The sequence below is a fragment of the Notechis scutatus genome, chromosome 2, assembly GCF_049901735.1.
Source record: "Notechis scutatus isolate UNSWTSFEM ecotype Mainland chromosome 2, rNotScu1.2, whole genome shotgun sequence".
Lineage (NCBI taxonomy): Eukaryota > Metazoa > Chordata > Lepidosauria > Squamata > Elapidae > Notechis > Notechis scutatus.
The window spans coordinates 155,700,505-155,724,233 of NC_142010.1; the positions used below are offsets into that span (position 1 = coordinate 155,700,505).

General features: G+C 40.3%; 1 protein-coding gene across 4 annotated transcripts in view; it reads left to right on the top strand.

Annotated features, from left to right (window-relative positions):
• PDE4A (phosphodiesterase 4A) overlaps window positions 1-18,166 on the top strand; it is a 498,332-nt gene extending 480,166 nt beyond the window's left edge. For all 4 annotated transcript variants that reach the window (XM_087956926.1, XM_026681997.2, XM_026681998.2 and 1 more), the window contains 7 exons: window positions 4,812-4,910; window positions 5,976-6,140; window positions 6,629-6,728; window positions 9,521-9,675; window positions 11,672-11,794; window positions 12,818-13,000; window positions 14,460-18,166. In XM_087956926.1, coding sequence (XP_087813052.1) covers window positions 4,812-4,910; window positions 5,976-6,140; window positions 6,629-6,728; window positions 9,521-9,675; window positions 11,672-11,794; window positions 12,818-13,000; window positions 14,460-14,831 — 1,197 coding nt within the window. In that variant the 3' untranslated portion in view covers window positions 14,832-18,166. The remainder of the gene's footprint in view (window positions 1-4,811; window positions 4,911-5,975; window positions 6,141-6,628; window positions 6,729-9,520; window positions 9,676-11,671; window positions 11,795-12,817; window positions 13,001-14,459) is intronic.
• The last annotated feature ends 5,563 nt before the right edge of the window (window positions 18,167-23,729 follow it).

Below are 23,729 nucleotides of genomic sequence, written 5' to 3' on the forward strand. Positions count from 1 at the left end.
ACCTGGAGCTACTGTTGGCACACAGCTTTGCTTTTAGCAGTATGAGGTTATATTCCTTGTTTCAGTCTTATCTTAGCCATGAAAGAGAGCTCCATGAACTGAGCCATGAACTGGAGATAGATGATATAACCCTCTCTCTCTTTTGAGAGCTGACAGCCCTGTCTCAGCAGAGATGGGGGTGGGGAATACTCATCAACTATCTCAAGTCTACAACACAGTCCTTTTAGAAATCCCAAGAAAGCTCAACACCCATTTGCCCGACTCAGGTAACCCTGAGGACACAGATAAACCTCCAAGTAGCCTCAAATACTCTCTAAAAGAAAGCAAATGACCAGCTGTCTGCAAGAAATCCTTCCATTCCCCCACCATCCAGTCAGAGCCGAAGAAGCTTTTTGGATAAGAAGTGAAATGTCTTCAAATAAAAACAAGAAAGTCCATTTGTCTCTTGAAAAAGCACCTTTGGGACATTTATATAGCTGCATATCTTCTAGCCTACTCTGGGCAGTTCCAATCAAAGAGCCCCTTTGGGAAGCATATCCCATAGCAGAGGAGCTTTCAAGAGAATGCCAGCCATTTCATCCAATTTCCGTGAATCTCACAGACAAGGGACTGTCAGGTGACTTCCTTGAGATATTTGGGCCAGACAGATACAGTTGACTTTAGTAAGGTGGTGCCTGATAAATCCCAGGGCTTGATCAGGATCCATCAACATAATACTCACTTGTTATCCTGAAATGATTGTAAAAGACCAGTTCAGAAATAACTTGGCTTCTTCCGGTTTGAGCTTCTTCGGCGACAGACCGAAACCTTGTCTCTCTGAGGCTTTGATCCGTGCTCGCCGCTGGAGCGCCCCGAGCCGGCTGGTTTCGGGGCTAAGCCACCCCGTAGAGTGGTAAAGAGGGGGGAGACTGCCTGCAGGGTTGAGGAGAGCCACATCTCTCCTCCCCAGCTGGCCATTACTCCCTTTCCCGAAGGCGGTTGTAGCGGTGGTCAGAAATGGCCACCACAAAGAAGAACTCGACCGGAAAAGAATGTGCAGGAGGAAGATAAGAAGAGAAAGTTTTGGCTGACCGGGTCAAACAGCAAAAGCAACAAATAAGGTACCCTGGAATTTAAACTTAACAACATTGTTCCCAAAGAAGATTTTGAAGCTGCGAAGGAGAGAGAGAAGGGAAAGGATTAGGTTTTTTTTTCTTCCCTTCCTTATACTGATAGCTAAGAGACTTCAGCAAGAAATTGAAAAAAAATCCACTTTCACATTAATAGGCATCTAAGCTGAAAATAAAAGTCAAAGGGATAATAAAGGTTTCTGGACATTTAAAAGTTTTTAAAAGCAGGAAAGGAGAAAAAAAAAAAGAATAAAAGGGCAGGATCTGGAAAAATGGAGGAGACTGCCTGGAATTAAGGAATGGAACTGTAATTAAAAGGAACTTGCAGTGAAATTTTAACAAGATTCCTCAAAGATACATTTTAATTGAAACTTGGTAACAAAATAATCGAACCCCAGGAAGAGAAAGTAGAAAAAAGAAGCAAGTAGAAACAGCCTTGGATTATTTGGATTATTTGGTGATTTTTGGTTTTTGCATCTAGATGACTAAAATTAACCTGGTGGTTGTTTAAAAGTTTTTAAAATGGTATCACTCTTAGAAGAACTGAAAATGGAACTTAAAAAATGGAAAGAAGATGCACACGAAGGGAGAAGTTCTTTTGGCTTCGTGTTTCAATTCTTACAAATGGAGATCTGGAACTATGAGAAGCAACAAGAAACGCTTGCAGAACAAGAAGATTGGGACAAAGAAGAAGCCATCTTTAATGATCAAATAATTTTAAGTGGGGGGAAAAAAGAAAAGGGGGGAAAGAGAGTGAAAGGTTTAAGACTAGAAAAAAACAACCCAAAAGAAGAACAATTTGAAAGATAATTATAATATTAGAAAGCAACAGAAGAGGGGATTACAGATGAGAGAGTTAGAAGTAGAGAGACGAGGGGGTAAAAAGGGGAGGGAGAAGAAGAGGGGAAGAAGGCAAGGAAAAGAAGTTGTAAAAAACAGAAACAAGAAATGGAGAAACAGAGAAAAGATATAAGGATTGTAACCATAAGCTTGTTTAGAGATAATGGGTGAAAATTTAATTGCAAAAGGGATTCTGCAAAGGTACAAAAGATAGCATTGTTATATTACAAATAGAAATAATTTTAGAAAATATGATGATGGATAAAATATTTACTGTAATGTAGTGGGATGTTTGTTAATAAATAAATGAATTAAAATGATTGAGAGAATTAAAAGGGAACATTTTTAATTATTAGTAATGATTTATAAAAATATAAGTGAGAAATATGGAAAAAAAGAATTAACTATGGAAAGTTTATAAGTGTTCCCAAGGAAGTATGATATTTAATTGAAAAGAAATGTTAAAGATGTTAAGATTTTAATGCATATTAATGATAGAATTGAATTGGAATGGAATGTGTGTTTTATTTATATATATATATATATATATATATATATATATATATATATATATATATATATATATATATATATATATAATTTTTTCTTTTTAAGAATATAGTCTCTATTTTAAGAATGTACCAAGCAGAACTCGATTTGAAGTTATGTATTATATTGAATGCTATAATCTTAAAGGTATACATTGAAGCTTAAATAAGAGTTTGAATGGATAAAAGTAAAGGATATAAAGGTGTCATACTCTAATTGGTAACTACAGGGAAAAATTTGCTTAATAAGAAAAGATAATGTGAAATTGAAACAGGACAGACAAAAGTATAAATATAATGATTTGAATTGAGATGAGATAATTAAAACAAAGTTGAGAAAATTAAAAGAGGGGAAAAACTATGTAGAAAATATAAAATGGTAATAAGATATGGAATAGAATATAAAAATGAGCATGAAATTGAGTTTTGTGTCTGTATGAAGAAGTGATAACCTGGGACCATGCTATTTTCAAAAAAGATGTTTTATTTGTATTTTGTTTTTGTGAAAACCCAAATAAAATTTTCAAAAAAAAGAGAAAGAAATAACTTGGCTTAATAAATCATAATTCATTAAACAAGTAACAATCCCTTCCATTCTTGTCTTTGTTCTTTCAGTCCCAGTCAGTTCGCTGTAACTGCTAGTGACATCCAAAACTGCGAATATTATCAGAATTCTAAACCAAGTGCAGGGTGAGCAAAAGAGTATAGGCTTGAAACTTGCAATCCAGAAATATTATGCATGAACAAGAAAAAGCACTTCTTTCCAGAAATTTGGAGTCTTTATAAATTATTTCACCGATTTCTACTAAATGTCCTCTTAAAAAAAACTGATCAATACTGTCACGTGGCAAGTCAATAGGGTTATTAGGCTGCTAGCTTCTAGTCTTAGGTAAACTAATTTGGAATGGTGTAGAATCTCCTGCCGTGGGCAGCGAGTTGGACTGGAAGACCTCCAAGGTCCTTCCATCCCTATTATTCTATGCTCTAATTATATTTTCGTATTCCTATAGATATTGTTGATATCTAATTAGTTATATAATTAGATAATACCTATTTAGATTCACACCAATTATTTTTGCAATATTAAATACAAAAATAAAGATAGACTGCCACATAGCAATCAGTTTTATTCAAATAAATTGCATTTTATGAATTGAACCAACAATTTTGAATTAATCTTGTTCTTTTCTCTGTATTTCCATGATGTATTAGTCTTCATTTTCTTATTTTACTCTGTTGTACTACGAAATTATACCTTATTTCTTGTAGGCTACATCATATTGATATCCAGTGACCACACCCAGATAACCAAATCTTGTATTATTGAGAAAAAAAATGTGAAAAAGCATTTTAATTTGAATGAAACTACTTTGTTCCTTTTTCTATACAAATGAGTAATTAAACCAGGAAATGTTTGTTTTGGTTCCTCATATTCTTCAAACCAAGAAACTGATTGATACTCTCTAAGCGAACCAAAATATGAAGCTATAATTTATTTTTAGCTTAATGGTTTGACTTGTTCAGAAAAAAATCTGTATTTTTGAATGTATGCATTATTTGTATTCTGGAATATATCTGAAATGTTTTAAACTGCAGATTTAGCTTTCCATCTTTCACAAAAAAGGAGATGAAACAATTGTTCACTCATATCTCGTTTTATTAAGCTGAGAACTGATTGCTCAAATGTAATCCAGGAATAAGCAAGACAGAATTGTTAATTCTTTGAATAATGTCCATCTGGTGCAGAACAGACGTGTGCTACAATTATAAAGAATAAATATTTCTTTAGAAAGTATTTGCTGTTAAGTGGTAATGCACTACTACATAATCAAAGGTTATCGGGAAATTGTGATAGCTGACAGTATTATGTAATCTAGGTGGGGTGTTTTTTTTTTTGCTTCAAAAAAGATTCTTGTTTTGCTTTTGAGCCAAGGGAATATTTTAGAAAATTGTGGTGGAACTGGATTATTTATTATTATTTTATCTCAGCATTCGAGATGAATGAAAATAAATAACATTGCCTAGTTTTATGTCCAGACATTTAGGCTGAACTTAATGGTCTCACAGAGTATTCACAGTAGATGACATTCTTAAATGCTATGGACTTTCCCAGTGGGTTTTCTTGATCCTATGCTTGAAGAATGGCCTTTGAGTTCCAAATCTGAAATGACATTTCAGATTCTAGTGGCATAGCAAAAAAATATATAGTAGTTTTGATTTCTTCATCTGCCATTCCCTCTGCCCTCCTGAATCTTTATCTTGATATCCATTGTGCCAAAAATTCACTGACTTCTTCCCCTGTGGCTCCCTCTAGGAACTGGAATATCTAAACAAGTGGGGCCTTAACATTTTCCGGGTTGCTGACTATACCAACAATCGGTCGCTCAGCTGCATCATGTATACAATATTCCAGGTAAGGTTTGCAGAGGCCGCTACTCTCTCCGCTGCTAGCCATGGATATGGGCCACACATCTCAGTCACATGTCTGGTTTGGTCTAGTGGTACTATTCAGAATAGACATGAGAGTGCTATACAGTCTATCAGTTTGAAGCCTGATGTTTTTTAAAGACCTTTTTTAAATTCACTCTCTAAATTATTTCAACGAAATATTGAGCTGGATACAGAAATAAGTCAAAGGTACAACAATATAAATAAGACTGATTTATTATGTGGGCAATTTTAATAGAAGAAAGAAGGAATTTTCTGTCTTGATATGCGGTTCAACTGTAGCTTCTGAAATCTATCGCCTTGTATTCTGAGATGTGGGGCTTCCAGGTTCTTTCCCTACAGTCTATAGGAAAAATGTAGTCAGAAGTGTAACCGGTACTGCTTCTCCTCTCTGTAGAGAGAAAGTGCCTTCAAAAATAATCCATTTATGATTAATCGTTCAACCAGATGATACCAAAACTATCATCATTCCAGCCAGCATAGCCAAAGTACTGAAAAATCGGTGGCCACATGTTTGGGGAGTTTTATCTAAAGAATTATTATTTTTTTTCATGAATCTGCAAAAGTGCTAACTTTGCACTAATCTCCCAAAGCACTAGGTGGCTGGAGGTTAGGATTAGAGTTAGGAGAGATGGCAGGACTATTTTTGCTTTTATTCATGTACAGCACCTTATATAATTGTGTGTGTGGGGGGGGGGGGACCTGAATACACACAAAATAATAATGATGCCTGGGAAGAAGCGAGTCTGCTGAACCCCATGTGGTTTCAAAGCATGGAAAGGATGGATCTACATTCATGGTGGTGGTAGAGGTAGTTCTTGTTCATTGCTTCCAGGTATAATTATAATTATTGCTTAGGAGCTAGGGCATATCGTACATTTCTCCTTTGCCATTTGTTTGCCAGCCATAATTGGGGAGGGCAAAGATTCTGGTGTTCATTTTTCAGGAGCCAGTGTCCACAGAAGAAGCTGTGAACTGTCTCTTTACTATTTCAACCCCTGATTTCCTTTTTTTCCCCCTTTCCCCATAGGAAAGAGACTTGCTGAAAACTTTTAAGATCCCTGTGGACACATTAGTCACTTATATCATGACACTAGAAGACCACTACCATGCTGATGTGGCCTACCACAACAGTCTCCATGCTGCTGATGTCACTCAATCCACGCATGTCCTCCTCTCTACACCCGCCTTGGATGTAAGTCATGATCGGTGGCAGTATATGAGTAGGAAATGTGGGGATCTAGCACCGCCTTTGCTTCATCCTTTCTGAGGGGCTGGTTCCCAGAGTCCCAAAAGATGGGGAGTTTCTGTACTTTTCCCTGTTTCATTTGGAAAAGAGTGGGAGGCAGATTAACTTACAACTGACTGATTGTTATGACTTGTATTGTATCAGTAGCACTCAGACTTATATACCGCTTCACAGTGCTTTACAGCCCTCTCAAAGCAGTTTATGTGTTATAATATCAATAATTCTGGGTATTATGCTTCCATTATAAAATTTTATTATGCCTGTCAAACACTGAATCTTGCTGTACTTTTATAAATGCTTACTATAGGGCCGCAACACACATACTTTGGGGATCCAAATTCTAAACCCAGTTAATTCCTTTTTATTTGCTGGCAGCAGTTCTTCCATGAAATAGGGCAGAGGCACCAGGCATTCACTCCCTTTCTCCTTTACAGGCTGTCTTCACTGACCTGGAGATTTTGGCTGCAATCTTCGCTGCTGCCATTCATGATGTGGACCATCCTGGTGTCTCCAACCAATTTCTGATCAACACCAGTGAGTGAAGGCCACACTGAACGGGGGGAGTGGCCAGGAGAGGTGGGTGCATGTAGGCACATGGCCAGGATATATGTGCCTTGCATACAGGTTAATCTAAATAGAAAGGGAATTGCAACATGTCTTCCTTTCCTCCACATAATTGAATATTGTCTTCTTCAAATTAATACTCTCTGGATAGGCTGGACATACCTTGTAAGACAACATATGCACAAAGGAGCAATTACAGAGAAAATTCTGCCCTATTTTGGTGAAGATCTTTTGGGCTCTTTCTGTCAATTAACTGACTGATCTTAATGCTGTCTTGTGTTCATGTTAAACTGTTGACCTGAGAGAATAGCCTCTCCCAGGGATCCTGAAAAGATTCAGTGTGAAGCAGTGTGGTCTTTCAAAAAGCCTGGTCTCAAGCCTTACAGCTATTTACATGGTCAGCAGGGACTCTCAATTGTGCTCAGAAACATAAACCAATGGCCAGTAGACGTAAGGCAACAAGAGAGTTGCATGCATATTGTAACAGGCCTTGTGTCAGGTTCCAAGTAATGCAATCATCATAAAATGAACTCAGAGGCTAGTTGTCTAGCCATAATCTGGACTAGATATCTAACTATTTATCACAAATACCCTACAGTATATTAGCACAGTTATAAACAGGATATAACTAAGGCATCTGGTACTGTAACCAAATATGATATTTCCAATAATTGGTGAAAATAGCATATTAGCTTTTGCAGTGCACTTCTGATCATCACTGAAAAACGAGGCATCCAAATTCTACACTGAGTCCAGTTTTAAATTTCTATTTCTTTTGGTTTCTCTTCTGTACCTTGGTCTTAACCTGGATTGAGATTCTGTTGGCCCTTATCCAGATAAAAAAATCTAATGTTTTTGCACTTCTAGCTGGTAGATAATTGTCCTGTGGAATTTCCCTCTTTTAGCTTCAGACTCAAAGAAACATCAGATACAAAAAATGTCAAGTGCGTTCCATGCCTGGAAAAGTCAGTCAAGAAAACAGACAAGTTAACTCTTAAGAGGAATTAGTCCATGTATTAATTCTCATACTACTTTTTTAGCTTAAATGCTTAAGTTCTATGTAGATGGAGGTCTGTGTTAATGAGAAGTATCAGATGGAAGGAAACCATTTGAGAATATAATAGAATCTATCTTTCTTTATCACCAGGTCTTCTTGTCTTACTACCCAAGCTCAAGCTTGCTTTTGCTCAGTACTTTCCCAAAGTGCCAATGAACGAGTGTTGTAGACAGTTTAATGTCAAATAAACTCAGTTGAGAACTTTAACAGATAACAAATTAACAGAGTTGGAAGGGACTTTGTAGATCATCTAGTTCCACCACCCAAGCAGGAAACCCTACACCATTTCTGACAGAAATGGCAGTCGTCTCTTCTTAAAGCTTCCAGTGATGAAGCTCCCTTTGGGGTACTCTAAAGCAGTGATCCCCAACCTTTTTTATGCCGCGGCCCGGTATTATGCCGCTGGGCGCCGCCATCTTTTTTTGACGAAAAAGTGCTTCCGTGACCTCACCGAAGCACCTTTTCATCAAAAAGATGGTGGCGCCACACTTCGGTGAGCTTTTCGGGTAGAAATGGCTTTCTACCCGGAAAAGCTCACCGGAAGCACTTTTTATCAAAAAGATGGCGGCACCCAGCAACCAGCGCCGGACTTGTTCCGTCCGGTCCGCGGACCGGCGGTTGGGGACCCCTGCTCTAAAGCACAGAACTGTGTATAAATAGAATAAAACATCAAATGGTAAAACTGGTAAAAACTCTTCTGTCAAATTAGAATATAAATACCTAAGTCATCTGTATACCTTACTGCAGAAGGACTTTTTCATTGTGTTACAGATGAAAGAAGTACTAATATTTGGGAGTGAGGAAGACCACACAGTGCCAGCAGTTGAAAGTCTATGATTTTCCTAGTCTGTTGAACTGAAACAAGAAACTACCCTAAAATGACAGAAAAACAGAAATTGCTTAAGCTTTATGAAGAACGTCTGAAATCAAAGATGCTGCTGTTTTCCCATCCAACAATTTCCCAGCTAGAATAACTGGACAAAATTGTTTTGTTCTGATCTCTTTGGTAGAGGTAGTGCTTAATTAGGATTTGTCTGATCTTTGAGTTATTCAGATGTATTTCATTAAGCCATAACAGAGTGCAAAGGATAGACAGAAGATATGAAAGGGCCTTGAGACTAATGAGATAGAAGTGTATAAATATATGTATGTAAGAGAGAGGGGAGAGAAAGATCAGCTACTGAATGTAAGAATTCTATGAGTTAAAGTTGTAGCAAATGTGGAATGCACTAGAATGGGGGGAAATTGTTCTGTAAAGGATGTTCCATTTTGTCAGGCCTCTGGCTTCAAAAGAGGTAGTGATTTTTCATGGGATGTTCTTTTTTTTTTGCTTGCTTTTTATTTATTTTTCCTTCCATTCAATTATATCCATTTTCAAAGACTTCCCTGCAGTTTTCTTGGTAATGTATTTTAGAAATAGTTTGTCATTGCCTCCCACCTATAGCTGAAAGTGACTGGCTCAAGATTATCCAGCCGACTTTGTGCTTAAGGTGGGAGGAGAACTCATGGTCTCCTGGTTTTTAGCCTCATGCCTTAATGATTTTAGTGATATTAAACAGGCTCTCAGGTACTTTTTTGATTAGACGGATAGATTATTGGATGTGTTCCATCTGCTGCTTGAAACATCATTGGCCATACTTCCATGAGCAAATAAAACCCTCCTATTCTCCATAACCCTCTCATTGTCTGTGTCCCTCCCTTGCAGATTCAGAGCTAGCATTGATGTATAATGATGAGTCTGTTCTGGAGAACCATCACCTAGCTGTGGGTTTCAAGCTGCTGCAGGAAGAGAACTGTGACATCTTCCAGAACCTGAGCAAGCGACAGCGGCAGACCTTGCGCAAGATGGTCATTGACATGGTGAGCTTGGGATGAAGGTGGGATTGGTTCTTGTGGAAAAACTTGTTTCTTATTTCCTGCAGCGTTTCCAATTAGAAGTCCCATCCTCCTTTACTGGGAGAAACCTAATGCTTCTTGGAAGAGTTATACCTTATACGGAAGAAACATATTTCTGGCAGACCATGTGTAACATGGGAAACGGATGGTTTTGTCTTGGAGGAAAATAATTGTGTTCCCTGAAATTCCTGTGTTTCTCCCTGCACGCATTTCTGCTGCTTCAGAGGTCCAAAAATTAACACAGGAAAGATTAAGAAAGTATACAAAGCCAAATCTCAGTCAGAGGAAAGGAGGCTACCCTGGAAAAGGCTAAGTTAAACTAGTTGTTTTCTTACCAGCTTCCATATGGGGAGCTCCTTGACCAGAAGCTTCTGGTCCTCCTTTTTTACTGATATTTGGCTAGCTTCTTAGCAGGATAGATATCTGAAAGAGACCTCAACCCATTTTACTACATAATAATTACACCATAATGGCAGAACCAATCTCAGATGCCCTAAATGGAAGTGGGCACCTTTCTGAAGGCCAACTCCATGAATTGGTGTGAAAACTACAGGATAGGTAGCAGCTCTACATCTCAAGCAAAAAGGGCCAGCTAATCCAGCGGGGTGTGGGGGGGGGGTATTTAAGGAAAGCAGCCACTTCTGAACACTGCCTGCTCCTTTGGCTGTGCATCATTTAATGTTCTCAGTATTCTTTTTGTTATTATCTTGGTGAAAACCTTGTAGATGACTGAAAGAAGTCCTATTGGGTGATAGTTCTTTAAATCATTTTTGGCCCCGTTCTTGCATAAAAGAACTTCAGCATTTTTTCATTTTTTCTTCTCTGAGGCATCTCAGGTAGAGTTTTGCTAGTATCTTGTGTAAACTGTGACCACCAGGTTTCAACATATGGCACTTGATACTTCCTCCACTAGAATAACTGACATTTCCTCTTTTGTGGATGTTATTATTTTTGAGTGATCTTGATCTTTGTATAGCCCTGAATAGAATTTTCCCAGTATTTCTAACATTTCCTGTCTTGTCCTACACACAGAGCCATCTTCACATTTTAAGGCAAAAACCTTCTTTCTTGTACTTATAAACTTGCATTTTGCTCTATTAATCCATTTGTTTACTTCAATTGTCTTTTTTCACAAGCTTCATGTTAAACTGACGTGTTTCTTCTTGGATATGTTTTTTATGGTCTTGCAAAGTTCAACGTACTCCAGTTTATTGGTGAAACTTCAGTATTTTTCATTGTCTATTTTTTATTAAATCCATAGTTTTAAGTCATATATGAGGATTTAAAAATAGTAATTTCTTTCTAAATTACATTTTGAAGAGATATGGGGAGGAGGGAGAGGTAGAACATCCCCTTTGTTTTTTAAGTACAGAAATTCATTTAACCAAGAATAAGCCAGGTGAAACCGTGAAGATTTTCCCCCTTGTTTACTTTTATTTTATCCTGACAATCAACTGTTCATAGCAATTTCTAATTACTTTACAGAATCTCCAAATTGTTTGGTTAGTACCTTTTCCTAGTCTCCAATAGGAACAGGTGTCCCCCCTCCAAAAAAAAAAAAAATATTGGAAAGGGGGTTCTGAACTGTGTCCTCTAGGGCTTTCTCTAGAAACCATGGAATGACTTAAAAGAATCAATGTATAATATATTGAATCTGGTTATTTTTAAGGATCTTGAAGTTTTCTCATGAAATGGATGATAGATAGGAACTTGCCTTGGATCAAGAACTAGGCTGTGTCCTGAGTTGGCATGTGATCTTGGTAGACTGGTCTTTGAAGTATTCAGAATGTCAAAGTTAACTCAATCTACCACAGCCTCTGGCTTATGGACTCAGCAAAGCTTGCTCAGGATCATATCCATAAAAGTGTCTTTATCAAGTTGGAAGGTGGGCAGGTATGAATGTGTGGTGTGAAAGGAGTGAGGAGCAACATCTTTGTTTATTTCGGTAATTATTTTTCAGGTCTTGGCGACTGACATGTCCAAACACATGAGTCTCTTGGCTGATCTGAAGACAATGGTGGAGACCAAAAAAGTGACCAGTTCAGGGGTGCTTTTGCTGGACAATTACACTGACAGAATACAGGTGAGTGAGGTCCATACACCTTGAATGAAGAGAAAGGGGGGGAAAAATCAGATATGGACAAGATAGACAGCTGGAAGCTAAACTTTTCCCAGACAATCTAAGTAAGGATGATGCAAAACTAGCATTGAGCTTGTCTGAGCTAGTCCAACCTCCTGGCTAAGCAGGGGGTTGGATTAGAAGACTCTTCCAACTTTGTTATTCTATTCTATTCTAAGAAGCTGCCTTGGCAATCTCTTAAATGGAACTCCATTTCTTCCAAAGAAGTGTCGTTTGGGTTGACATCCCAGTCCATCGCTTAACGTTTTATATTGTCAAGGTTAATATTTTTAACTTTGTTCTTTTGTTTAGAATGCTTTTGTTCCACTTGACAACATGCCTCCGAGCATCACAAAAATTTACCAGGGGTTACACTGTATTCACACTGGCCCACCATATACTACAGCATTTTTCCTAGCTGTTGATATGAAACAGGAAATGAATAATGATAACTTTATAAGTTAATTTTGTTAAGGTGGTATGTGCATGCCATTCCTTTCCTGGATTTTTAATTTGCCGTTCTCCTATTGTAGGGGTCTCCAACCTCCAGGCTGCAGCCCATTACGGGACTGTAGCCTATTTGGAACCATGCCATGCAAATGGTGGGCCAACTTGTGCCAGTGGTGGGCCAGCATGCATGCACATGCACGCACTGCTCAACTTCCACAAGTCAAACTGTGCGCAGATACGCGTGCGTGCTGACCCACCACTCACACAAATTGAGCTATGTGTGCATGGCAGCCTGGCATTTGTGCATGGTCCCCTCCCCCTGCCAGCCTGCCAACCACAAAGGCTGGGGATTACTGTCCTATTGGGTTCTGTGCCATAGAAATGTTCCATTGAAGCTCTCCAGTCTTATTCACACAATATCCCACAGCATTCCGTTTTTAGAGCCTTGATACTCTGAACGGTATTGATGGGGGTGCAGGCACAGGTGTCCCACACCGAAGCCTCTGACTGGCCCTTCATTTCTGCCAATTTCCTCAGGTCCTACGGAACATGGTTCACTGTGCAGATTTGAGCAACCCCACAAAGCCTTTGGAGTTGTATCGGCAGTGGACAGACCGGATCATGGAGGAGTTCTTCAGGCAGGGTGACAAAGAACGGGAGCGAGGCATGGAGATCAGCCCTATGTGTGACAAGCACACAGCCTCTGTGGAGAAGTCACAGGTATGTGTGGTAGCTGTATGGGGCCATAGCTCAGTTAAGGAGGAAGAAAGATTCTGTTCCTATTCTCCCTACTTCTCCATTTCTGCCAGCATTCAGAACAGGAAAAACCTTGTCTGGGGGTTGGGTATTTGTTGCTATAGAAACCTTAGCTCCATTACAACGCAGCTTCATCCCAAAGTTGCAGTAGAGGAACATGGGTGTTTCGTTATATAAGACATTTGCAACGAAAAATTTATTGGAGATTATAGTAGGTGGGTCCCTTGCACATCCCCCTCTACCAAAAAATTCTACCTAAAGAAAGTAGCAGAGCTTGATCATTGAACTAGAAGCAGCCGATATTGATGCTCTCCACCATGACAGCATCTTAAATGGCCTTTCGGACCAGGCCTTTTTTTTAATTAGGAAGGTTCATCCTGGACTCTTCACTTAACCAGCAAATTGTGCTCCCACTCCATGAATTAAATCTGCCCTTGTTTACTAGGAATACTTTTTCACCCACTCCACCCCCTTATTGTTTAGGCTGTTAAAGTTATACATTGTGCAGTTTAACTGGGCAAAAGTGAGGAGTAACTCCAACATTTCATTTAAAAATGCTCTATACTGTTTTAAAATATTTTTTAAACTCCCTACGATTCAGAAGTCCATTCCGGTATGAATGGGAATTGCAGCATTTTAAAATGCATGTGATCATGTTTCTTGGGGGGGGGGGGATTTGCTCCAGATTGCAAGATAGCCTTTTCTCTTGTGGGACTGCATCTTCTATATTCTGTTGCTTTTGAAATTTTAAAACAATTCTTACATACTTCTGCAAAAGCATTTTCTTTGTATGTACAATATGGTTATTTCATATACAATATTAGTGCTAATTTTACCATTTAAAGATATATTTGTGTACAGAAGGTGCAGAATTTGCTGTGAAGTTTTACTGAACTCAACATTTCTCCCCCTCCCCCAAGTTTTATATATATATTCAGATCATAAAATTGAAGATATGGAATCCACCCTTTTTGAATGACAAGTATCAAACCAATGGAAATGTTCCATTTGAGATGTTGGCTTTAGATTCCCAAGAATGCTAAATTTGGAAGTATCAGAGCAGACAGTGAATTCCATTTTATACTTACAGTCATGACACAAATTTACCTCTTGAGTAGGAAGTCTTAAGGGAAAAACAGGTTTCTGCATCCACCTGTTCTAAAATTCTATTTGGCAAACTCTTGAATCGTATTTGAGAAACTCGGATGAAGGCTCCAGTAATGGACCGATGGGACATACCCACCTTTTTCTTTCATTGCTTGCATTATTTAGGGACTCTCTCTCTCTGTCTCTCCTCTTTCTCCTCTCTCTTTCTCTCTCTCTCTCTCGTTTTGTGGGTGAACCTTTGCTGGGTGTTCTTCAGTAGTTGGGTGGGAGTGGGCCACTCCCATTGTCAGTCTAACTTCCTCTCCTCCTCCGTCAGGTGGGATTCATTGACTATATTGTGCACCCATTGTGGGAGACATGGGCCGACCTCGTCCATCCTGACGCACAGGACATTTTGGACACTCTTGAGGACAACAGGGACTGGTACCACAGCATGATCCCCCAAAGTCCCTCCCCACCTCCAGACGATGCCGAGAAGGATGAGGAGTCCTGTCTAGAGAAATTCCAGTTTGAACTGACCCTGGAGGAGGAAGGGGAGGACTCAGAACCATCCGAGAAGGACCGCAGCAGTCCTGGAGACGAGGACAACAGCTACTACACAGCCACAGAAGAACAACACGAGTCCCAGGATGGGCAGGACAGACGAACGGACAGTACAGCAGTTGGCACATCCCTTGGCGCATCATGACTGTGGGAAGGGACAGCTGAAGAAAGCAAGCTCACCTACAGACACACACACCGAAGTTTTCATGAGGGAGGGGTGGGGATAAAAAAAAATGGAAAAAAAACTCATTTTTTATTTTTATTGTATTTTTTATAAAATGAAAACTAAGAAAAAAAGGGGGGATGGGGAATACACACAACAACTGTAGAACCAGGTTGGCCCCAGCAGAGGGTAGTAGCCTGCTGCTGTAGTGACTGGCCCAAGCACTCCAGAAATATTTTTTCATTTTTTCCCCCCCCTTCCCTTCATTATTTCTGACTGGTTGTTTTTAATTACTTCATTTTGCTAACTTTTTTAGACTTCTGCAACCAGGAAAGGGAAGAGGGCACTGATGATGTGAGGCATGTATGTAGCAGGTGAGAGGCAAAAGCCAATAGAATTATTTTTAAAACAGTGATTTTGCCTATTTGTAGTAAAAACAGATGAAAGTGCAGGAGCTTGACAACAAAAACTGGTAACCATTTGACATAGATGCACACAGAGAGAGGTTCCCATAGGTCAGTGTTTTCCAACCGCAGCAACTTTTACAATGTTTGGATTTCAACTCCTAAAGTTCCCTACCCAGCCCTCCTGGCTGGGACGATTCTGGGAATTAAAATCCACACAAATGTGCTGAGGTTGAGAAACCCTGCTGTAATTCCTTTGTCCTCCCCATTTAGCTCATGTATTTGTGCCTTTATTTCATTGGAGCTCTTCAGAGGGTGTCAGAATCTTAACTCCTCTTCTCCAAGTGTCCCTTTAGAATAGCTGGAGGTTGGAGTCCAGCGCCACCTGGAGGTCTATATATTTTTTTCAGTTCCCAGGTGGACCTTCAAACATTGGAGAAGGGTGAGAGGAAAAGTATTGTTTTTATTTTTGTAAGTTATTTTTTTAAGCTAGTGGTTATTTATTTTTGTGAATTTACATAGATTTGATTTTTATTATGAACTGATGAGAAAGTTTGCCTTTGAGGATTTTGTTGCTGTTGCTATTGTTCAGGTTTTTTTTCTCCCTTCTTGGAGCAGTTCTGTTTTCTATTTAATGTATAGTTTGCAGGTGTGGATTTTTAATTTTTTGCCTACAATGCCATAGACTTCTCCCAGAGCAAATGGGAGAAGATACTATTTTACAGAAAATGAAACTAAAAAGGGAACAAGAATCAAAAACATTCTATCCAAGTTTTTGAATAGCTGAGTCTTCCTCCGTTCCTCATTTTGCACAAAAATAAAAAGGCAATATGGCCAGGATCAAATATTTATGCTGGCCAACTTGCTTAGACAGCTCTCAGCTGGGGATCTCAGGTGTGAGTATTCCTTCCTCCAGGTTGGGGATGGAATCAGCAGATAAGAGGACTGGAGATAGGGGTGGTGTACGCTGAGTGATGTTTGTATTATCAATGATTTGCAATTTTATCTTCTTTATCTGTATCTGGATGCTGGTTGATGAATCCGACATACAGTGCTCACAGGTTTCTCAGCTACAAAAAGTAGGTGTATAGAAAGGATCTTCTCATTTCCCCCAGAAGAATAGAAAATTAGCAGCCTCTCCTAATGATCTTTATTTTTGTGTGATGTGGTGTATCAACAAGGCTGGAACACAAACATTGATTTATAGAGTTGAAACTGGAATAGGAGAGATGAGTTTGGTTTTAATCCATAATTTCAGAAGAAAGAGCCTGTAACATCCTTGGTTCCAGGTCTCAGACACCCTCGGCTACATAGTAATGGATGGAGTGAGATGGAGCCCATCTGTTTTATTGGCTCAGAAAGCCGTATCACTTAGCTATAAAGTAAGGAGCAAATTGCTTAGATCAGATTTGAGACTCCATTCTAGGAGTTCAGGATAATCAAATGAAAAAGTCTCCTGCCTTGAAATCAGGTTTAGAGACAATTCTGCCAACAGTAGTTAGCCAAAGGGAATCTGACAGATTTCCTTGTTCCTGTAGAGGCTGTGAAAGTAATCTGAGTCTTGCTCCACATGTTACCACGTCAGATCCCTCTTTCCTCCATCCTGGAGGTGTCTGTAATGGCGGTTCTTCCCAGAAAAACAGAGCCTGTATTGGCATGACAGAAAATAAAACTAGGCCCCTCTATGAACCTGCTCTTGATTATCATCTCCCAGGAGAAATCTGTTTGGCTGCTTATTTTCTTTGCCTTAACTAGCGAAACTGATTTGCTAAATGCAGCATCCTTGCATCTTGGCATTGAAGGGAGAGCATTTTCCCATTCCCAAAATGCTTACATCACATCAAATATTTGTTGGTACGCCACTAGTCTTTCACTGGAAAAGGAATGCTGCAGGATCCAACCTTCAAAGTTGCAGGACCACGATCCTCTTGGCATTGTTTCTCTGCCTCTGTGGACTAGTCTTGGGCTGGTTGATGTGTGGGCATATTCCCCACCCCTTTGCTAAACAGCCATGCCTCCTGCTGTTTACTAGTAGGAAGACAGCTGTAGTTTTGGATTTGTTGAGTTTCTTGATGGCAGAGCCATTGAGTGTGTAGCCTAGTTCAGCTTCTCTTCCAGATTCCTGAGGGAGAAGATACACTGCCCCTCCCCCTTTGTCCCTCTTATACGGCTACCCAGCATCAGTGCACAACTCCCATAATCCCCCACACACACACCTTGTAAGAGGTGAGGGTGAAGCAATAACAACTAAGCCCTTTTCCTGCCCCCATCGCTACAACTGAACTGTTGAACCAAAGCCAAATCTCCTCTTTTGCAAAGGTCTCATTCCACACATGGATGCCACCCACTTTGCATTGGCTGCTCCTTGGCCAGCTCTCTTAGCATGCAAGCTTACCAAAGTAAATGTTTCAGGCGTAGGTCAGCCCAAGCTTGGAAGAGGAAGTTGTGGGATAGGTGCTGGGGCTGCTGCTTGGGTAGACCAGAGGGCTGGCCTGAGACCATGACAGCTTTGGTTAGCCACATCATACCCTTGGAGAAGACCAGCTGCACAGAGAGCCTTGGCAAGGTTGCTGTCCCTTGGTGGCCCGCCTGCTAAGAGCTGCCATCCCTGCATTGCCAGTCTTTGCAAGGAGGCCGGTGTAGGGCATCTCCTTTCCAACCCAAGGGAAAAAACATGGCCATTTCTGAACACAGTACTGTAGCTATTTTCTTTGTATTTTTACTTTTCTTTCTTGAAGCCTCAATTGTAAGGGATAAATAAGAAAGAGAATCTCTTTCTAATTTTCTGTATAGCTTTTATTTTTGTATGCAGTTCTGTTCCACAAGTTTGTTGGGTCAGGTTTGGACTGTACATAATTGTGAATAAGCAGATTGTAAATTATTCTAAAAAGTAAAAAGAATCTTGCAAACAAGATCCCCTTTCCCCTGCTGGCCCTTCCTCTCCCACCCTCCACTCTTGCCAGGGGTCACGCTGTGTGTGCTTGAGAGCGTCCAGGGAGAAGAAGAAGAAGAAGGAGAGCTCTGGGAGACTCTCCAGCTGCATTCCCTCAAGGGTTCCTCTAGGGCACAGATCCCATTGCAATCCCTCCTCCTCCTCCAGCACCACACCTTTCTCCTGTCTGTGTATTTATGGTGTAATATAGACCCACTGGACATTGTAGACTTGTCATTTTTCCTTGCAGTGTCGTTAATCAGCTGTTGCGATGTTCTCTCTCAGATGTTACCAAAACCGTTCAACAGCCAAGCTCACAAATAAATCAGGAGGAAGGGATTCTCTGTGCCTCCAACTATGACCTGGCTTCTCTGCAAGGCTGGGTGAATTGGGGAGGGGAGGGGAGAGTTGGGAAAGATGCAGCTGCAGCCTTCTCTGAACTGGCAACTTCTCAAGGTGTTTGACTACAGTTCCCATCATTTTCACCCAGGGTGATAACCCCATGGATGACAAAGGCTTTTGGTTGGATGCATTGGGAGAACACTAGGTTGAGCAAGCTATGGCGGTAATTTTCAGCTGCCCAAATCATTAATAGGAGGAGGATAAATAATATTTCAGCTAAAGGAATGCTCTCCTCCTCCAGTGGATTATTCAAAGACTTTTGAGCCTTAATGCTAGAAGGCAATTAAGCACTAACTTCATGAATGGAAGGTAAAATAAATGAAATAATTTATTTCAACGGATTAGGCTAGATAAAAGGGGAGGAAAAAATGGCCCTACATGTGAAGGATGTGCCTTCATATATTGAGACTCTGGATGAGGATCCAACTGAGACCCTGTAGGTAAGAATAAAATGGTGAAACAATAAAGTTATTACTGAGGAGCGTGGTATAGGCACATCTGGATTATATCTCCCTGGGTTGAACTGTGGGATCCTTGGGGAGGGTAATTTTATGGGAGACTTTAAGAGTTCCCAAATTACTCAGTGTTCTTGTTTCATGTTGGGGATTGACTCTTAGATCTGGTCCTGAATCCTATTATATAATATATTGACACGCTGTACAAATGAGAGGTGGAAAGGGGGTGGGAGGAACAGTTTTGGAAATTGTGGACGCATGTAGTAAAAGAAGGATGGCTATAATAACTAAAAATATTGAAGTTAAAAAGGCTGCAGCACAAAAGGAACTTAGCCTTAGCAACATAACAGGCTTTTTGGCAAAGGAACCATGCCTCTAGTCTCCTTACCCTATGCAAAGAGACTGCACAAATCCAGATGAGCCCTAACAGGCAACAGATTTTTTTAGAAATCCCCTTAAACCTTTTGCTGTCTCGAAATGGTCAGTAAATCAAATTCTAAGGTTAATAATACATATAGTACATACTAAGTTGGGAAAAAATTACATGGATATATTTGAGCACTCCCCCCACAGCTAAACCTGGCCAAACTGAGCCAAAAACATTTATGCAGCAATGTCTATATTCTCAATCATCCAGGTCACAGTTAACCCAAAGGTGGTTTTTTTCAGACTTTTTCAAAGAAAAAGTCCAGTTGCCTCCTGAAAAAGAACCTTTGGGACATTTACACAGCAACTGCCTTCTGGTAGGACAAATTTGGGTGGCTACTAGCAATAGCACTTAAGACTTATATACCGCTTTACAGTGCTTTACAGCCCCCTCTAAGCGGTTTACATATTGCTCCCAACAATTTTGGATCCTCATTTTACCCACCTCAGAAAGAGGTGAGTCAACCTTGAGCTTGATGAGATTTGAGTGGCCAAATTGCAGGCAGCCGGCAATCAGCAGAAGTAGCCTGCAATACTCCACTCTAATCACTGCACCACCATGGCTACTACATGCAGGCAAGAGAAATGAACCTGCTATCAGCTACTAGCTATTGGTCAACAGGTCAAGCGTTCTTTTAAATTAAATTAAAGCCTATACTCACTTGCAGTACATTCCTTGATATTCTTTACCATATGTCCTATTGCCATTTTTCTTTACGGGTTTCAAATGCAAGGTCATAATCCATTTAGCTTAGCACATGCTGATTCATACAAAGTACCATCACTCAAGGCCATTTCATTAGTCAGTTTCTCAAATTTCCAGTAGTCACGCTGCATTATACGTAAGAGCCATGGTGGCAGAGACTAGAATGCAGTACTGTTTGATTCTCACCAGTTCAAGTTGACTCAGCCTTCCATCTTTCTGAGATTGGTGAAATGACAGATTGTTGGGGGCAATGTGCTGACTCTGTAAACCGCTTAAAGAGGGATGTAAAGCACTGAAGCATTATATATGTCTAAGTGCCATTGCTGTTATTACTTCTATAATTCAGTGAACCAAATTTCACTCAATGATCCACTTTCTTGAACCATTAACTTCCCAGTAAGACAATTGATGGTAAAAAAAAAAGAAGTGTAAACTCTGCTAGTCTAAACTGGAGATTGTACAAATGAATGACTGGCCTACTATTTTGTAAATAGCACTTAGGCTGTGAATGGGAGAAGCATTGCCAACTCCTACATTTCCCTGTTGATAAGTATGATCTCCAGAAAGCAGCAAGCAAAGTTTCCAATTAAGTATCGCCCATTTGCATTCTCCAGAACAAATCCTTGGTGAAAATAAAAATCCTGCACTGTCACTCTGAAAAAGCCATTCAACATCCTAGGAGGTTAGAGGTTACTGGCAGTAAATGGAAGGGAGGGCGGTGATACTAAGTGAGAGAGCAATGTATGCTGGTTGGATACTAGTGGCTACAATTGCCTTTAGTACCCAAGTGAGTCTAGCTTGTCACTAAGAACATCAGTATTCCTCTCAAAGTACACATACAACCTTGCCCATGAGTAGAAAAGAAATCCTGTTGCATATGGTGAGAAGGCCTGCCTTTACTTAGCCCAGAAGTCCATCTACTCAATTCTTCCTATGTTCAACCTGCTTTATTCTTATTCATCAAGGATTGGGGGAAAATGGAAAGGATCTTTCAAAGGTTATTTTGCAATTATTAGTTATTTAATTAGAAAAGAAGTACATATGTTCTGTCCGTGTACATCGCAGAAATAAGGCATCACTATAGCAGTTTCTCTGGGATGCATGGATTGATTCTGGCTGAAGGAAGCAGTCCTGAAAATACCTTACTAGCAAGTCAGGCAGTGCTTTATAGAATTTTGAATTACACTAAAAAGGCTGATAGGAAGGCAGTGTAGATCTGCAATACCAGCATAATATGATCATTGCAACAGATGCCAGCTAATATCTGGGCCTTCGCATGATGAACTTGGCTAAGTGGAGCTTTTGAGTGATCTTCAGAATGGTCTTCCACGTATAGAGTACAGTGCATGACTGGAATGATGGCAGCATTAGTTACAGCTGTGAGGTCCTCCTGCTCCTGGTAGGACTGTAACTGGTGTGGCAAAACTTAGGGAAAGGCCTCCTGGCCATGCCTTCACCTGCCAATCTATCAATAACCAGGAGGACCTCTCCAATAAAGGGTTTTATTGCATTAACCTTGTAGCAGGTGGAAGGAGATATTGCTGTTAAACGAGTTGCTCCATTTTTATAGATCACCAAATAAGACTCAGACCTCCAGATCTGGGATGATGCCCCTTATGAGCCCCTCTATGAGGGAGATGAGCGATTAAGAAGATTGATAAATAAATAAATACTACAGATCTCCTCCTTCTGTGCCTCTCCATCCAGAGACAACACTAGGGCAATCACAACACCTCAAAGTACGAATGGCAACTCCATCTTCTTGCTTGAACTCAAGATGCCAAAGGTATGCTTGGTGTAGCCAAAGACCTATGGTTGGCAATGGCAATTGCTTCCGATAAAAAAGTTGACAGAAAGAATCTGGGAATAGAAGCATCAACATAAGAAGGAAAATTCATCTTGAGACAACTTAAATTGCATTGGGAGGGAAAGGCATCAATACCCAAAGCACCATTCTCAGGTGGATGAATAGTTATTTCTCAATATCATCCCAGATTTGGAGATCTCAGAATGACCTTTATTTGGTCAGCTGTAAAAATGGAACAGTTCCTTTAACAGCAGTGTCTGCTGCCTGTCATCTGCTATAGTTAATGCAATAGAACGGGGGTGTCAAACTCAAGGCCCACAGGATGCTTAGATGTGGCCCATGGGGCCACCCTGGAAACAGAAGGTCTGGGTCGCAGTGCCTCTGCCAACAAAAATGGAGCTCGGGGGGTACGTGCGGCCCTCACAAGCTTCATTTCAGCTGTGAAGGCCTCCTGCAGCCCTCTGCCAGCAAAAATGGAGCACCCCTGAGCTCTGTTTTCACTGGCAGAGGGCTGCAGGCCATCACATTCAAAAACAGAGCTCACAAGGGCCACGCATGGCCCTCCCAAGCTCCGTTTTTGCTGGCAGAGGGTTGCAGGAGGCCACCACAGCTGAAAACAGAGTTCGGGAGCCCTTTTTGCTGGCGGAGCGCTCGGGCCACAGGTGCCCCCAACACAAGTGATGTCAAGCTGGCCACGCCCCCCGTCAAACACAACCCTAATGTGGCCCTCAATGAAGTTGAGTTTGACACCCCTGCAATAGAAGAATCCTTCATCATCTCAATTCCTCCTTTCTACAAGTGAGACCACTAGAATTGCATTTAAATGCTTTGCCTCTGCTGTCATCTCCTGGACACATTGTGCAACCACAAGTCCCAGGAAGAAGGGCTATCTTTGCAGCTGCAAGCTTTCAAACTCTTCAGCAGAGACCTGTTTTGCTGCTTGCTGAGGCTGAAATCAATTGCAGAAACACAATTCTGATTATCATACTATAGCAGCTTTCCTTAAGGTACTGCCCCCCAAACCCAACCTTGGATTGGGATTATGGGAGAATTAACTGGGAAATTCTGAGTTATAGACCCAAAAATCTCAAGGATATCAAGTTGGGCAAGACTCTGGTAACTCTTGTGAAAATAATTTGAGCCCTATGTAGATGAAGGAAGTAGGTAGAGATTGCTAATAAACTTTGCAGTGGAAACAGCAATTGTTGCTGGTGCTATTCATCTGTGTGGCAAGGACTGTGGTGTTCCACCAGTCACATACATGAGTCATGCTTACAGGCCCTTTGATAATTAGCAAAAGAACAGATGGAAAATGGAAAAGGATCCAGACTCCCAGCCAAATACACTATTATCAATGTTCCAGGAGAACAGTCACATTTATGAACTAGAATAGTGAATTCACAATGGAAGTACAAAGGACTGCAGAAGAATCTGACCATAAAATTTTAATGAAGCAAATTAAATTCAACAGCCAATGGATGGGATATGGCTGTCAGAAGCTTTGAGAACCCATGTGTACATTAAAAAAGACATAAGATTTCCCACTAGAAATGCTTTGGCAATGTCCCTGTGGCCACTTGAATTCCACCATTTAGCACTGCATGAAGATTATGTGAGATTTCAGATATTTGGCAGGACGTCTGTAAAGGATAAATAAGTTTTATCTACTATTTGATTCATCATTCACTCTGTTGATGGGAGGCAATATTACATCTTTTTAAAAATATCTCAAACGACTACATACTCAC